The 18398-nt window shown below is 43.2% G+C and overlaps 2 protein-coding genes across 5 annotated transcripts in view; one reads left to right on the top strand and one right to left on the bottom strand.

Annotated features, from left to right (window-relative positions):
- Positions 1-18398, top strand: part of LOC147033530 (E3 ubiquitin/ISG15 ligase TRIM25-like) — a 295818-nt gene that overhangs the window by 68176 nt on the left and 209244 nt on the right. The gene's annotated exons all lie outside the window — the stretch shown is intronic.
- LOC147033531 (E3 ubiquitin/ISG15 ligase TRIM25-like) overlaps positions 1-18398 on the bottom strand; it is a 472162-nt gene that overhangs the window by 414876 nt on the left and 38888 nt on the right. For all 4 annotated transcript variants that reach the window (XM_085855306.1, XM_085855322.1, XM_085855331.1 and 1 more), the window contains 3 exons: positions 15638-15660; positions 8326-8453; positions 3141-3200 (listed from right to left, as the gene is read on the bottom strand). In XM_085855306.1, coding sequence (XP_085711432.1) covers positions 3141-3200; positions 8326-8453; positions 15638-15660 — 211 coding nt within the window. The remainder of the gene's footprint in view (positions 1-3140; positions 3201-8325; positions 8454-15637; positions 15661-18398) is intronic.

The following is an 18398-nucleotide window of genomic DNA, read 5'->3' as shown; positions in this document are numbered from 1 at the left end:
GCCAATCACGATGCGGATCATACGGATGATCCGCTGTGGCGACCCCTATTGGGAGCAGCCGAAAGAAGAAGAATAAGAAGACATATATATATATATATATATATATATATATATATATATATATATATATATATATATATAAATATGTATATATACATACATACATACAGTAGACGAGGCGTAAGTCGTCATCATCGGGACCAAGAAAAAAGTGACGACTTAGAAATGTGACGACTTTCGCATATGCGAACATTCATGATGACTGTGGGGTGAAGGATGAAGTCGCGCGTGGCCTGGACACGTATGTGTGAGAGCCGACTATTGTACCAAAAGGAAAACACAATCCTCGGGGCATAGGTGGGGGTTCATTGGTGAGTTGGAAAGTGATCAAGCAAAGATGGAATTCATGAATCAGTTTATCAAAAGTGAAGATAATGAACAACTGTAAGACAACTCATATATCATCGGTGATGGTATGGTGACAAATTACATGACACACAGTCATCGTGGTGATGATTACCACTCAATACCTATGTGTAAGTGAGTGCGGTAATGTACAAAACAAGCCAATATAAAACCATGATCGGACTTCAACACGAAGCTCGATTGATCCTTTACTCCTTCGCGAAGTAATCCGTTATGTTTGACTGCCTCAAACTCTTGGGCATCTGGTGCATGAGAAAGGACTCAAACCGGTCATTGTATTTCATGATGTTGTCTGGGCAATCCTCCACCAAAAGACAGTATCGGCGCATCCACGCTGCCTGATTCGCCGCACTTCTTGACCTTGCCGATTCCCCACCTCACTTTGAATCTGTCTATCCAGTGCATTGGAAAGGTCTCGGCATCATCATGCCCGAGGTCCGCAGCGAATTTACGTGCCTTCAGCAGCAACATTTCATCGTCCAACCGAATATTTGGTTGAGCCGACATTTGCCGAAACCAGATGATGAGCGCGTCATCGACATCTTCAAAGGACACACATTTCACGCGTTTCACACTTACCACCGGCCTCGCGATCTTCTCCACTTGTCCAAATATCTTGCCCTTATTCTTAAAGATATCGTTCAATGTCTGCCGTTTGATGTCCAACTTCTCAGCTATGGCTGTTTTCTTCATCAGTGGGTTTGCCTCGCAAAACTGGATAATGTCGTATTTTTCTTGGTAGGTTTTAGTTGTAAGCTTACGATTAGTCACCATTGTCCTGCCTGCAGTGCGATCAACGTGTGTACGCAGTTATAAATAGCCTATCACTGGCGGTGTAAACCAATGAGCGAGCATCACAATTCCATGAAATCGGGCTTCTCACGAGGCAGCAGTTCCGTGTGACGAGTTAGGAGTGGTAATTTACTTGAGTTTCCATTACGCGGGAACGGACAACATCTGACGACGAAGACATGAGGATGGGAGGGGATGGGATGACCCTTTATTCAAAGGGATTTAACATGAGATAAATTCGGGACTTTTTGACGCTGCTGACTTAGGCGAAGTGACGAGTTACACGCTGCCGACTTACACCTAGTCTACTGTATATATATATATATATATATATATATATATATATATATATATATATATATATATATATATATATATATACATACATACATATATATATATAAAGATGAGAGTTTTAGTAAGATATAGGTAAGAATAAAAAAACGAGTATTTCGACTGCGCGCAGTCGACGGGTATGCCTCCGCTCTCCCACACAAACACTTGAGTATTGACATATTTGACCCTTGACCTTTATCATATCTGGTCCAAAATCCAATCAGTTAATTGCCCTGTCTAACTTTCCCTTTCTACCAAGTTTGATGAAATTCTGTCCAATATTTCTTGAGTAAGGGCATAAACAGTAAAATTTCATAGTTTGACCTTGACCTTTGACCCTTGACCTTTATGACATCTGGCCCAAAATCTAATCACTTAATTCCACTGTCTTACTTTACCTTTTCACCAAGTTTGATGAAATTCTACAATTTGCTTCTTAAGTTATCGCGGAAACGAAAATCCGGACAGACGAACGGACGGACGGACGGACGGACGGACAACCCGGAAACATAATTCCTCCGGCTCCCTTGGTGCGGAGGCATAAAAATCGAAGGAGAACACGAGAGCAAGGAGGAAGAAGAGGAGGCTCCGGAGTGTTCAAAATGAAAAAAAAGAGTGGCTTGCGAGTGTCTCGTCTTGAGTCGATGTTCTGAGAGTGCGCTTCGAGGTGTGAGATTCATTCTAAGCTGAGAGGTGTTTTAAAAGTCGGAGTGGCGTTTGGAAAAGTGGACTTTTTTCATGATTACTAAACCATTTTTTGCTTGTACTTATTGGGGAATCAAATAAAAAAATGAAATAAATGGTGTGAACCCTTGGCTATTGTGAATAATACTTCTTTTGATGTGACACCTGGTGTTCTTCTTTTTCTTTTTTGTGTTTCATGGCGTTTTCAGAGCCGTGAGGCTCGATATATGCCACACACCTAAACTCTGGGTGTCTCCATTTTTTATCCGTTTAATATCTGCATACGGTTAATAAAACTCTGTACAAACTCTTATCCTGAAAAAGTTTACAAAATTTAAACGGCAGAATTGAGCTTAACAGCAGTTCTGACTGCTAAAAAAAAAGTGTTCATCTGGAGTATAATTGAAATTTAGCATTGATCGTTTTTAAGATTGTTTTTTTCTTTACCTGTGTATTAACTTCACCCCCAACTTTTACCTCTTTTGCCGATAAAAAGTGCGGTTTATACACTGAAAAATACGGGTAATTGTCAAGAAAGCTAATGTTTCTGATGAGAGGGAGAGTGAAAGAGAATTTAAAAAAACCATTAATCAGTTGTTTTATTTTGTACAATGCTGTTCTGTACTGTGTTTAACACTTTTACTTTACCCGTGAGATAAACACGTTTGGACGATACCCACCTCCTGGTTGGACATCGTTCAATTAAACAACCTTTGGGTCAGGTGACACTTGGAAAGAGGGCAGATGGAGTTGGAAAATCATGAAATAAAGTGAAGGAAAATGTAAAGAGGGAATTTAAATAAAAGAAAAAGGAAAGAATGAAAAGGAGGAAATATGGAATATTAAATAATCTGAAAATGTGGAGAAGAAGAAGAACTCCCTCTCCATTTCCATTCACTTACAAAGGCTTCTCAAGTTGTCGCAATCCGGTTCCACCATCTCCAGATGCCCCACCTGCCCTTCTGTGGAAGTGAGAGAAGATGAACAAAAATTATAAAATGTTAAATTCTCTTGTTTTTCATGTTTATGAATATTTTGTTTTTTCACCAAATATCTAAATACAACAAACATGGGGGAAGAGAAATGGCATATCCATTTTGTTTTAAAATACAATTTAAATTGATTCATTAAGGAAATTTCACAACATTGTTTACACAATGCCTGGTGTTGGCTTTATGGTTTGGGTGGTGAGTTTGGGATCCTAGGATCCTGAGTTCAAATCCCCCTCGACTGTTGAATTCATACCAGGTGGGGTTGACTCTGCCTGTCATCCTTCTGAGGTTGGCAAAATGAGTGCCAGCTTGCTGGTGTCCTGTGTCAGAGTGGCGACCCGTCCAGTATTGGGCCCTAATAGCAGAGCAGTACTGTACCAACGTTCTGCACAGAGCATGGTCCCAATGGATGGATGGATGGATTGTTTACACTACCCTCTACCATACTGAAATTGTATGATCGTTAATTCGTTTTTCTCCACAAGATAGACCTGAACCTTTCTTTCCTAACTGGAACCAAAGGAAGAACTCAAGTTCCTGTAAACTATAAATCCAAGAGAACACACAAACACTTAAATTGAAAAACATATGATTAATTTAAGGAATATGTGAAAGATTCGAGGAACATGTGAATGATTCATGGAACAAGTGAATGACTTATGTTGATGTGGGATCGTTCTTGGTGAAATCAATGTGATGTGATCGAACAGTGCACCTGTAAAAAATTATACATTTAAAAATTCCTTTTACCATCTCATATTTTTTTTAAGTCTTACTTTTTTAAAGTATCTGGGTAAGCACAAAGCTCAGTCAGTTCAGTCAGCACGTTCACCAGGCAGTTCCAAAGTCCCTTATACTTAACTGCAATGACAACCATCCATCTGCACGAACACCAGGGATGTGTTCAGTTATCAAGTTTACTGAGCCGTTTCATTAAAGGCGTCAACTGGGGCCATGGGTTTGCCTTCTTCCTGTTCACTGTTGCGCTGTATGCAGAGTTGGTTGCACATGGACTCACTCACTTCATGCAGGTCTTACTACATGGAGGATGAACTTCATCCTTGGATCGTTGCTAATCAAGATCGTTGCTTAAGCACTCAACCAAGTTCTCCATTTGAAACAGTTGATAAGTAACGGCTAGATTAGTAAGCGCTCACCTACTAGCTATCTGGTTGGTGACTAAATACACCAGCTTACTGATTGCAGCCATATTGTGACGTGACGCATGCGTGGGGTAATGATCAACATAAATCTCTGACCATGTCGACATACAGCATGGTTCTTGGAAGTATTATGAAGTCAATTTATGCTCTAGTGCTCAAATATAAAATTAACTCAAGTTGAGTAAAGGTTTGAAGAGGTTTAAAGGCATATAAATTAATTAATTCTGGGTTTCACGGATGTTTTACCCATTGTCTATAACATCATCATAATCAAACACATCGCATAAATTATTTGTGCCTGTTGTTTGTGTCATTTATAACATTTTTAAAAACAGTAAGTTTTATGTTTAGAATGATTTTCACTTTTGTTTGATTACCAGGCAGGCAGACAGAGGAAAAAATATTATCTCACTCCTCCTCTGTGCATGTGTGATCGAGACGAATTCAGAGCCATGGTACGTTAAAACGAAAGACTGGACTGGAAGAAAGATTCATGTTCAAACTAGAACATTCAATTGAAATGAATTTTTCCTCGATCATAAACTGATGATCATAAGCTGATAAGACAGACGTTCGGATGGACATGAAACAATTCCTGAACCTCACTTTTCACTTCGTGTGTGCGTAGGACAATTAAAACTATTCACAACCTGGAAGGCTTTATGCATAGCATAACAGATTAATGGTCCATCCAATGGGTTTGCACCTTCACTTCACATCCATCTCTCCTGGAGTCCTGGAATCTAAAACTATCAATATTATTGTTATCTCGCATGACAAGAACAAAACACAAGACCTGCTGCTCTCACATTGCAGAGTTTGATGGAGCCTCCAATATTTCCCAATTACTCCTCTCTTCAACCTCCTCTGTTAAGACCAACAACCATCATTAGATTATCGAGGACAAACCTTTCATACAGTATCTCCTTCCAGTGAAACTCGCAAAATTTCAACAAACTGCAAATATCCACTCTTTTATCCGATTTGTGTAACTGCTTTCTGGAGATGATTCAATGCAAATTTTCCATCCAGGGACTTCAAGTTCATGTTGACCAGCATATTGTGTCAGCACCTCTCACACTCATCACCTATCATACCGATATTCGTGTCAGATCAGGTCAGATTAGATCTGTGACTTGCTACAGGTATCATGTGAACCTGTAATAACCTGTTCCATGGTCAGGTTGTCGGCGACTAAACAGACTCCCCCACCAGGTTTTTTGGTGAGGGGGATGTTTGGATATGGACACCCAGCAGAATTAAAAACAAAACCGGTCAAAGGTCGGAGGAGCTCCTTGTGAGCCAACGGCCATCCATATCTAGTGCCCAACTGTGTCTGCGGACATCCTCCTGCAGTTGGGTTACTTCTTATTAGGAGATTGGTGGCAGGATTTGCACTCCGGCCACCGTAAAACCCTTCATGCCGCAAAAACACAAAAACGCAAAGAAATCTGAAAACCCATTCCATGGAAGTACCTCCTGTGCAGCTTCCCTTCGCAGGGCAGCTCAACGGATGACGGGATTGGGGCAAAGCCTTCGGGAACCCCAATCTTTGATGAGGAGGGAAACCACAGGGTAACTTTCCTGGGTCAGATTGCAGGAGAGTGTGTCAGAGTGGTGCTGAAGTGTCGTCCACCAGACGGCGGTCTCCTTGGGTTAACCTGAGGCGGTCCCTTTGGGTGAGTGCCTGGAATGTCCTATCCCTCAGAGAGGATGATCACATGTCTCTGTTATCATCTGAACTCAAGCGTTTGGACATCGGTATTGCCGCACTCTCTGAGGTTTGGAAACCGGATTGCAGCGAGATCATGGTGGGTGGTGACACCGACTATTGGTCTGGTCGCTCTGATGGTGACCATACCAAAGGAGTTGCTGTCGCTGTGTCCAATAAGCTGACTCCAATGATAATTGAGGTAACACTGGTCAACGAGCGTATGATGAGACTAAGGATTCGTCACTCCTTAGGTGTCATTTCCCTGGTCTCTGTTTATGCTCCAACTGAGGCGAGCGATCTCACCGTGAAGGCTGCATTCTATGCCACGCTCGAGTCTGTGGTTGATCAGTGCCCCAGACGAGATACACTTCTAGTCTTGGGGGATTTAAACACATCAACTGGAACTGTTAGGGATGGTTATGAGACATGTGTTGGTCCCCATGGGTCAGGAACTATGAACCAGAATAGCACTAAGTTCCTTGACTTTGCAAGAAGTCATGGACATAGGGTGGCCGGATCATGGTTTCAGCACCCACAAGCTCATTGCTGGACTTGGTATTCCAATGCTGGCAGTGTGGCAAAGGAGATTGACCATGTCCTCGTTGATGGTCGCTGGAGGATGTTCCAGAACTGCAGGGTCTACCGGAGTGCTCAGTTCCTCAATATTGACTACCAGCTTATTGTAGCAACTCTGAAGTTGCACCTGAAATCCAGGAGAAGGGTACCATCCCAGCCTAGGCTGGTTATTGGCAAGCTCAAGGATGAGAGGGTAGCTGAGGAGTTTGCGAACAAGCTGAGTGGAGATTTGGGGGGTCTGGGTGCTTTGGGAGGTCCTGAAGAGTTGTGGAGTGCCTTCAAGACCACCGTCCTTGAATTTGCCGGTGGATGTCTTGGAACTCACCGTTGGACAAAGAAGAATTTTGTCTCTCAAGGGACATTGGATACCATTGACCAGAGTCGCAGGGCCAGGCTGAATGGCAGAGCTGAGCTGTTCAGGCAGCTGAGGCGTAAAGCTGTGCATGCACTAAGGGTGGACAAGGAGGCATATGTGCGAGGAATCTGAGTGGGTAGAGCATCACCTGTCGTCAAGTGATTCTCGTCCTGCTTACAGGGGAATTCGCGTATTGCTTTCATCCAAGCCCATCCCTCCGTGTACTGCAGTTAGAGGTTTCCTGGGTCAAAACTAAGATCCAGGCTTTCAATGACATCATGGATGCTGCTGTCCTGTCTGTGCCTGTTTGTGGTGAGGATGTTGAGGTCAGGGAGAGATTCACTTACCTTGGCAGTGATATTTATGTCTCTGCTGGCTGTGAGTCAAAGGTCAATAGACATCTGGGTCGGGCCTGGGGAGTCATGGATTCACTGGATAATGGGGTGTGGTGCTGCCGGTACCTGTACGGGAGGACGGAAGTCCGAGTCTTCAGGTCCTTGGTGCTTCCAGTCTTGCTCTATGGATGTGAGACTTGGACTCTGACCAAGGATCTGAGATGGAGACTTAATTCCTTTGGTACAAGGTCTCTTCGGAGAATCCTTCGCTATTGCTGGTCGGACTTTGTGTCCAACTAGCGGTTGTTGAGAGACTCAAATGAGATTTGTCACCTGCATAGTCCGTGAGCGTCAGCTGTGGCTGTATGGACATGTGGCTAGTTTTCCTGACGCTGATCCTGCTCACCAGATTCTCTCAGCGAGGGAGTCTCGTGAGTGGAGGAGGCCAATGGGCAGACCAGGTGCCTCGTGGTTGCAGCAGGTTGATCGGCATCTCAAGGAGATGGGGATGGGCCAGGCATCTGCCTGGGAGATGGTTAGACGGAGGCCCCTGGAGTACCGGCAGAAAGTGGATGCAGCGACGCGCTGCTCTGATGCATGCTCCCATCCCTGACCTGACCTATCACACCTGCAAATATTTCTGCCCTTGTGAACCCCATCTCTCCCTCTCCCAAGCGTCATCGATTTAGGTGAGGATATTTCCTCCACTCCTATCTTTCATTTTCTTCAATTTTTTGGTTAACTTGCTTGTTGCATCCACCTGTTGCCCTACTGAAACAATGTTGGCTTCTTGCCCTCTGCAACATCACTCTTTCTGAGCAATGATTTGGTATACCAAAAAAAAAACACTTCCATTTGTTCCTTTTCTCTTCCTGTTTCCCTTCCATATTTGTGTCATGTATCATGTTCCCACATTGTTTTCTTTATGCAATGTCCAGTTTGTGTCACTTACTCTTTATCTTCTCCATGAAGCTCTTATTGAGCTTGATGAGCATGTCCAAATTCTTCTCCTCCTTCGAGAAGTCCAGAACACTGAGCGGTGTCGTCTTCACAGATTTAAAGTCTGACATGGTCTCGAGCCTTGGAATAAAAAGGACAAACATCAGTTTAACAATTTTTTGGAGGAGAGAATATTGTTAAAATAAAACATTTTTCTACATACCAAAACAAATTATCTGTAAAGGAGTGGTGAATAATTAAAAATATAAAAAAAAATTGAGTGTATTTTGTATTTATATTAAGAAGTGTGGATTCTTGACAAGCTCAATCAATGAGTATAAAGGAAACAGGAAGACAATAGCTTTGGACAGTATGGAAATAGTGAGTCAGTGAGGGTTGAAAAGAATGAGGTATGCTTTTTGGAAAGATTAAGTCAATGATGAATGACATTGTTGAAAGACAAGATGAAGAGTACGACACAAGCAACAGACGGAGTCAGTTGGCCCTGGACTCAGCTTCCTGACAGGAGAGTGACAGAAGAAAGAGAAAGTTCAGAAGTGATGGGACAGAAAACTATCTGTCTGCAGTTGGTTTGACCTGGGTGAGAATGATCCAACAACGTGTGGTGGGTCGTGGGACAATATTGTTGCGGACCGGGGTTCGGGTGAGAAGACCATGAGGGGGGGAGCTATCTCGGCTCCCAACAGACTCCCCGGAATTGTAGGCCATCGCACACGGATAATTCCATGACGCGCCGGGTCGCTGAACCGACTGGGGACGCCAATAACTCAACCACGTGACTTAGGGTCCTCCGTCTAGTTAATCCGGTTACCTAATTAATCACGTGATTTAATTACGGGGTAACATGCCCTCGGAATGCCTTGTCCGAACCAGATCACTCCACCGGACTGGATCACTTAACTGGATCGGATGCAGCCAAGCGACACTGCCAAGGAGGCACCGGCTAAAAGGAACGGATTGTTGGGAATAAAGTTCCGGCTAAGCTCGGATTCAGACCATGCTGGATCAATGGAAGAAAAGACAAAAACGAGCAGTGAACATTTCTAATTATAATTTATTTACAATGGGCAAGGAAAGGTATGTGGTACGATCAAGATTTATTGGGGTGTGTTGTGCAGAGATAGGGGAGAGAGGTGTGGGGCAGCAATAAACAAGCAACTTATAAAAGCGGACACAGAGCAGACCCAACCCGACAATAATAATAACAATCTTCTGCAGGCTTACTTACATAGACAGGCGCCAGGACACACACACACACACACACACACATACACACACACACACACACACACACACACACACACACACACACACACACACACACACACACAACCCAATGAAGAGGGATTAAAACAAGACAGGAGAGGAGTTGAGGCTATGCTCTCATGGTATCTTTGTATAAATGATACGTGGCACCCGAACGCACCACCAATAAATTTGGGGGGAGTGCTCCATGGTGTGGTACCCCCCCCCCATGACAGCCGGCGTGTCGTCTCTTGCTTCGGGCAGCTATCATCGAAACCGTGAGCGTGAAGGAGGGGCTTGAGTAGGGAGGGTGGAATCAGCATCGTGTGGGCGGAGAAGAGGAGAAGGAGCCCAGTGATGACGACAGAAGGTGGAGTCGAGGTCCAGTTTGAGTGGAAGGCGAGGCAGGGCAGCAGAGAGAGAAAGAAGGATCCACTCGGACCTTTATAGCCCCGCTACGCGGGATGGGGGGCCACCCCGAAACTCGGTGACATCACCCGAATCAGGCACTCTGATTGGCCCCGACACCCTGAGTGGCCCGGCCGCGATGGCCGGAAACTGCAATATTCCATTTCCGGCAAGATGACCCTACGCCGCAAAGATGTCCCGGTCCGACCTCACGACATGATACGAATCGCCCACACCAAACTCCGCGCCATGAATCACCTTGCAAGAACCCCCGGGCTGTGCCCTGATGACCGACCGAGGGCAGCGTCGGTATCGCAGGCCCGATCGGGTGCCCCCGACCAGCGCTGGTCAATACGCCCACTCCGTGTGTGCCAACGTGGCCCAAACTGTACAACATGCCCCTTCCCGATCACAGCTTCACTGGCCATAGAGGCGAGAAGGTAAGATGTTGTGGCGAAGCCATGCACAGACAGTAAGATCTGTCCATTCGTGCCCGGCTCTGTACGATTACAAAGTGTCGCGAGTGGCGCACGGATCTGCCTTTGAGAGCATGTTCCGTACAACATCATCCGTTCTGATCCGCCATTACGCACGTGGCCAGCGCTCGCCCGATTCTGCTATCGTGTGCATGGGACGAAACCCGATCGATACAATTCGTCCAGAAATGGGTTGAAAGGAACGCGCCGCTTGCGCCTTGCACACTCGCATCCCGCGCAACATTGTGTGGGGTTGCCTTTCTATTATCGGCCTCGGTACGCGTTCCTTGCAGCATGGGCGTTGTGATGGGTGTTGTAATGGGTGTGTTTCCTGTGTTGTGGAAAACACCATCGGGTGGATATTACCGCTGCGAGTGCGTTTGGCAGGCTGTGTTTTGTATGGAGGGTTGTGGGTTTGGTGCCTGCTTGGGCTTTGCTGAGGACCCATCACACAGCGCAGCTGTGCAGGGCACATGTGGCTCAGATTTACCTCAGGAATAATCAGAAATGAAGAGTAGAAATGACGTTAGAAATGAAATGAAGAATAAATGTTGTAAGCAAACCTAGCGATGAGATCATCGCAATGCACACCCTGTTGTCCCGCTAGACAAAAGGGAAGGGACTATCTACACGTATATTAATGGAATAACTGTCTTGGGACCACTATCTGTGGATGCATGCGGTTCCGAGAACCACAACTATATCATTCTCAGAAGTAATGTTTGTTATTGTTGACTGGTTAGTGTTCCCATCTGAGCTCCTGGTCTGGAACAAGATGCAGGGATTTCAGGTTCAAATGTAATAAACCACGTCTTTGTCCATTGTCCATCAATCTCCTTGTAATTCATGTTAATGAACACTATCAACTCTCGTCTTTGCCTTGTACTGTTCGGCAGTGTATTGGGTTCAGTGCATGGATAACATGTGATTCCATTTGGTAGGAATTGAAAATATTCTATGACTCAGTAATGTTTGTTCGGTGAGGCATTAATTGGAAGAGTTGATTGGAATGAAACGATGACAAGTATTAATATTGTAGTTAAATTTTCAGTCAAGTGAAAAGATCACGAGTGTTTCCCAATTTCTGGCTGTTTCCGGATGTTGAGCCATATAATGAGGGTGAGAAATTTCTCGTGACATTCAGATAGAGAACAATCTAGTAATTATGGGTAGTTTCTCGAGGGAAGGGCTTTAATGACTGTTCTTGGACTGAGTATATCATGGGTAAGTAGCAGAAGTGAGTGGAGAAGCAGATCCATTTATCCACAAACAGCCTTGTTCGGTTTCGTTGATGATTGTCCCACTATCAGTTCTGCCTTGCTCATCCATGAGCCTCACTTATGTAAAGAACAAAACATCCTTTGATATTCGAGGCCCACAAAATGAGGAAAGGAGGAGGTGAAGAGATAGATCTTAGGCGTACTCGGGAGGGGAGAGAGTTGGTGGAGCATCTGTTTGGAGAAGTGGAGGAGGAGAGCATGATGGCAGGAGGGGGACAAGGAGTTGGAGTGCTTATGGAGGGGTGTGACTGCTGGGGAGGATGTGGGGTAGCTGTGGGGAAATGTACAAGAAAGGATCTCAGGAAGTGGAGAAGGGAAAATGACTCATGGCTGATCGCACTTGTAAGTCTCACTCCAGTTTCTGTCATCTGAGGTCCATCACAGAATCACAAACATATTGGACAAGATGGAAAAGTGGGTTAATGAAGGTCCATCACAAAGCATTACTTTATTTATTTCCATGTTGTGGAAATTTTCGGTTTTGGAGCGAACAAGGAAGGTTGGTTACGAAAATGAAGAAAAGGAAAGAATGGACATGGGAATGGGAATGAAAATGAAGTAAGTGGTGGAGGATGATGGAAAGATAGGCAAAGAAGAGGAGAGAACTATCAGAAAAGTAGATGAGGAGAATAAAGACAGAACATCCGTTCTTGTATAGACAAGCACAGGCAGAAAGAAAGAGGGAATGAATGAGTTGGGGTTTAGAGGAGGGAAAAGCCTTTGGTTATCATCCCGCACACGAAGCGCAAAGTCGGGTGAAGCATTTGGTTCACTCTGTCTGTCTGTCTACAGATATCAGTCTATGATCGAGGAACTCCTTCATTTCAATTATGTTTTATATTTCAAACACTGTGGAACACAAACCGCCTTGTTGGCACTTCGAAAAACCTCCAGTTTGGCAAGACTTGGACAATACAGCCCCTTACCTCGAGTGGCTTAATGTCTTGTTTGGGGCGATTTCCATTAACAAATTAATAATAATAAAAAATAGAACGCAATTTTCCATCATCTTGATCAATGAAGTTTTCCACTCATGTTCTCAGTGTTGGGAAATATCCCGATTCAGGCAAAATCGCAGCTCGTAAGAAATATAGGTCGTGCTCTGAAATGCAAACCAAGGGTTGAAAAGACACTATGTCCTTTTCTAAAAAGACATCGTGGGGTAAGGAGTTCCATAAACTCTCTTTTGAAATGGTTTACAAGGGAATATGTGAAATAAAAAGAGGAATTGGAGTTGGAGAAAGATGAGTTCAGAAAGAAGGTGAGCCGTGAGCACAGATGGACATGGAGAGGAGAAGCAATAAGACCAGGTGCAACACGAGAAATTAGCAGAACAGAATATTCAAGGATGTTCAAAACTTCGAGTGTATCAATGACCAAAGAGATCTCGACAATACAGAAATAAATAGCTTTAAGGAGAGGAGGATGGGAGAGAACGAAGATAAGGAGAGAGAGTGAGAGAGTGAGAGAGTGAGAGAGTGAGAGAGTGAGAGAGTGAGAGAGTGAGAGAGTGAGAGAGTGAGAGAGTGAGAGAGTGAGAGAGTGAGAGAGTGAGAGAGTGAGAGAGTGAGAGAGTGAGAGAGTGAGAGAGTGAGAGAGTGAGAGAGAGAGAGAGAGAGAGAGAGAGAGAGAGAGAGAGAGAGAGAGAGAGAGAGAGAGAGAGAGAGAGAGAGAGAGAGAGAGAGAGAGAGAGAGATGAACAAAACAAGATAAACTCAAATGAGGATCACAAGGGAGGGAACAAAATGGGGTGGGATGAAGGGTGAGGAGTTGAGGGGTGAGGACTGAACAAGTGAGGGGTATGGCTGCTTGAGAAACGATTTTCTTTTTTTATTTAAAATGTTGAAAGGATTGAATCAGAAGATTGAAAGGGAAGGAGTTATGCAGAGAGGAAAGTGAGAAGAGAACATCGATGGAGATTTGAGAACGAAAGAAAAAAAACCAGACAATGAGGAGCAAAAACGATTAAGAAACTAGGACACTCTTCGACAGCATGACATCACCAGATATGCCTCTACCACATCATTACATCATAACACATATTTGTTCCAAGTTTGATTTAAATCTCTGATTGCTGATTCAAAATATTAAATAATTGGCTGCCAGACCATATGTCCAATCAGGTTGAATTTTAAAACATATATTCCTCATGACAAATGGATCACAACTGTGTCATTTCACGTCGATTGATGAAGTGGTTCAAGAGAAAGAATTGTTAACAGATTTTCTTTCAATCCAATATGGCTGCCACACCACGTGACTGGTTCATGATTTGTGAACACCCTGGTGTCCCCAAGGCTTGGGGACTATGTGGGTGAAGTTTCCCCTCGATCTGACAAGCCGTTCAAGAGATGATTATTTTAAAAGTTTTCTTCTTCAAAAAAATCCTGGCTGCCAAACCATGTAACCTAGGTGACGTCATCGTTGGAGAACTTTTTGTTCTACATGGAGAGGCGATGATACCTGTAAAGTTTCACCTCAATCTATGTAACTGTTTTGGAGAAAAATTTTGAAGTTTTTTATGTTAAAAAAAGATATGCCTGCCGAACCACGTGAGCAATGAATGTCATCAATTTTTTTCCACCTTACAATTTAGCCCAAGATGACCCTCAAAAATGTTCTTGCTGATTGGATAAAGCATTCAACGTATGCAATTATGACATCATCATTAAGCCACCTATGATATCATCAAAAACAAAATCAAACTCGTTTCCCATGGGGAGAATTTGACATGCACCAATTAAATTTTTTTTTTTTTCCGTGGAGCTGTTTCAGAGATAACGAGGTCAAAAGTTTTTCCTTTTTTCCAACATGGCTGCCACACCACGTGACTGATGACTTTGTAATTTTCATCAAAAGAAACATTCTCCATGAGGAGTTGCACCTACGGTGAAAATTTCGTGTGAATTGGATAAGCCATTTCAGAGAAAACAGAGAAAATTGCCATGGACGGACATATGTACACATGTACGGACGGATAGCCTGAAAACATAATGCCTCTGGCAATTTCGTCAGCAGAGGCATGAAATGACTTTGTAAAGATTTCTATTGCAAATTTGAATTTGTAAAGCTGTTGTAAAATTTTTAAAGATTAATTATACAATAATAGAAAGGGCACTGAGAATGACCCTCCTGCCTCAGTGAACCCAAAATATTGAATATGTCGATCAGAAATGACGAAAGAAATCAAGGGAGGAAATGAGTCAAGCAAACGAGGACAACTGAGTAATCTGAAGAAGCAACATGTTCACCCCCATGTGTACTCCCATAACCCTCATTCTTCCCTACATCCCTCATGTCTCCAAGTCTCCCTCTATTTTGTCCCTCATCACTGCTGTTGGTGCCCCCTCTCTTTCTCCTGTTCCTTTTGTTCTTTTTCATCCTGGTCGGTTCTGTTCTCACTCCTCCATGAGCCTCAACTGCAGACCAAAAATAAACAAATAAATGAAGACATTCAGGACTCACAATAACAGAAATGAACAAACATTAAGTAAATTAAAAAAACAACCACAGCAGAACAAATCTGAGGGGAAACGTTTTTCCTTTGAAGGAGCGAAGCTGAACTTCTCTGCCTTGTGAGAAGCCAGAAGTGGAAGCTCTTTTATGGATAATTTGTATCTTAAATAAATATACAAAGAAGGAGTTGGTTTCAATGGTAAAAATAGAATAACCTTATTTTCTTTTAAGCTCTATTGACTATCCCAGGTACACTCACATACATAAAGTGGGACAAAAAACAACAACACGATGGGGACCGAAAGTTTGGCATTTTTGTGAAGTGAAAACAATTCGACAAGGAGAGGATTATAAATACATTTAAATATTTAAAACATGATTGGGTTAAAAACATCAGGATGTGCTGATAATGTGTTGATGACCATCAATGCAGTCAAACCTTTTTAGCAGGTCCTTGTAACCCTGAAATGGAAGAAAACAAAGGATGAGATCAAGATACTCAAATTAATGAATAAATGTTTCTTTTCATTTATTAAATACAAGAGAGATCACCGAACATGATACCCCACAAAGTGTTTAATTAAATACTTCAATTTTAATAAAACGATGATTTTAAAGATCGTCAAAAAATTTTTTGTAACTTTAGCGCAACAGGAGCAGTCTTATTCATCACCCTTATGCACTGTAATAAGACGATGTTGAGTCACAGTTTAGAAGATGGAGGTTTTATTGATCACCAGAGAACACATCATCAATCATTATCGTACATCGCCATATGGTGGCTTCTTCTTCACCCCTGAGACTGGTCTCGATGTCAAACAGCCATTTCAGGGCAAAGCGTGCTTTAGCGTCATTATGAAGTTTTTTGGTCGATTCATCATCTCTGAGCTATCCTGAATCAGAATCAGCCGGGTGCCAGACTCGCACCCTTGAGGAATTTTATTTTGGAGACGAAAAACAAAATGGCAACCACCGACTTTCGATAAATTCTGTTTTGGGCTGTAGCTTCAGTTCTAAAGCACTTACACACACAATTTTGGTGTCTACTACTATGTTTCATGCGACAGACAAGGTAAACGTTGATGATTCTCTCAAGAGTGGACGAGAACAGATGGCGGAATTTGAATCTGGATGGCCAACAAGCCTCAACAAGACACGAACCAAGAAAGTGACCCTGATTACTTCGACCAAAAAGAGCATCAAGCTGGATGGAAGGCCAGTATATGATACCAAATTGATCTACATCCGAGTCATATGTCTCCAACAATACAGGGATATTGATATCAAGGATGTCTTCTCTTACGAACTGTCCCCTGTCCCAGCCCCCTTGTTTGATGAGAGCGATACGATGCGGGCTCAGTCGAAATAAATCCTGAAGCCGAAAGTCCAAGTTGAGCAATCAAGTCAAATCCAAGGTGTTCCAGATGCTGTCATCATCGATCGATGTGCCAATGTTATGGGCTGTACATTGGCCTACAAATGGTACAGTTGAAGATTATGTGATCAACTTCATGGGAACCATCAAATACCACCTGAAGTGTTGTGACGTATACCTGATTTTCGACAGGTACATCAAAATCAGCACGAAACAAATGATGAGATCCAGTCGCGCAGGTCATGATTCAAGTCGAAAACATCAACTCAACTTACACACAACACTTCCAGTGCAAAAAGTGGTCCTAAATGTAGCCGACAACAAAGTACAACTGATCGATTTGATCTGTCAGTATCTGATGACCCACATTGTGGACAACCAGACCAAACTGGTGATCACCGGAAAATATCCTACACCAGTACAAGCATCGAACAATTCCACTCTCCAGAGACAGGATCTGAAAACACACCATGAAGAAGCAGATGTCATCCTCATCCATCACTTAGTTGGAATTGTGTTAGGTGTCAGTGGTGACTCACACATAAAAGTGGTCTGCACCGATACAGATGTCTTTGTCCTGTTGATTCATTTCTACCTCGAGGAAAAGATGACTGTGAATGTCAGCATGGAGAGTCCGTGTGCTGGGAGGGCGAACATAGACATTCACCAAACAGCACTGAAACACAAAAGCATCGCCAAATATCTGCCTGCTGTACATGCTCTGGCCGGATGCGATTCTGTGTCATATTTGTTTGGCATTGGAAAGGCCACAGCGCTGAAGGTACTAATGGGCGGACATCATCCCACCTTACTTGGTCAGCTGGAAGCAGATGAGGAAAAGATGATATCTCAGGCAACTACCTTCATTGCTGCCTGTTATGGTTTCAAAGTCGAAGGTGATATGTCCACACACTGGTATCAGTTGTGGAAGTCTAGGATGGCCAACTCCAAGATTACCTCTGCTCCGAAATTGAAGTCGTTGCCCCATCGCATGATGCCTTTGTTCAACATGTACATCGCGCTCATCATCAAGCCATTATATGGAAATCGGCCACTCAGTCAGACCCTCTGAACTTGGATCCCATCAAGTATGGATGGCAAGAAGGTGAGGACGGTGCGACATTGTGTCCAACCACACTTCCACCTGATGTGTCTGCTGCACCAGTCACCATTCTGCAGTTGATCAAGTGTGGATGCTCCACCAGCCGGCCATGTTCCACTGGAAGGTGTGGTTATGTGGCAGCACAGATGTCATGTTCAATGTTTTGCAGTTGCAATGCTGGATCAGACTGTTGTAATGAACAGACAAGGGCAGTAGCTGCTAATCACGATGACGATGACGAAGATTGAACATAATGTAGAACATTGCATCCTTAACAAAGTTAATATTTGTTTGCCGAAAAATAAAAGGTAATTTAAAAATCATATACATGTACATACTTACTTTTAGAGATTAGCCAAAGTCATAATCAACTATCCACATGTATCAGGATATATTTGTGTAAAAATCGTATTCGAATATAATCATCAATTCATTGATCATTGCAAGTAAGTTACTTCAGCTGTCATTGACTATTATTGTACGTAGTATTAATATTTGAGGGTTCATCAAATTCAATTTCTTACTCGAAGTGATCAGTGGAACTGCAAAATAGCCATTTTCATATTAAAATGGTGGCAATCTTGAAAATATGAGACAGGTCTTATACATACCCCTTCAATTTTATCATTATCGGATTCCTTGACCATGCAAACATAGTAGTAGACACCAAAATTGTGTTTGTAAGTGCATTAGAAGTGAAGAGAGAGCCCAAACCAGAATTTA

The sequence above is a fragment of the Eptatretus burgeri genome, chromosome 2 (genome assembly GCF_056783735.1).
Source record: "Eptatretus burgeri isolate ZD-2024b chromosome 2, Ebu_testis_v1, whole genome shotgun sequence".
NCBI lineage: Eukaryota > Metazoa > Chordata > Myxini > Myxiniformes > Myxinidae > Eptatretus > Eptatretus burgeri.
The sequence above is the reverse complement of the archived record's forward strand: the minus strand, read 5'-3'. Positions and strand labels throughout refer to the sequence as shown.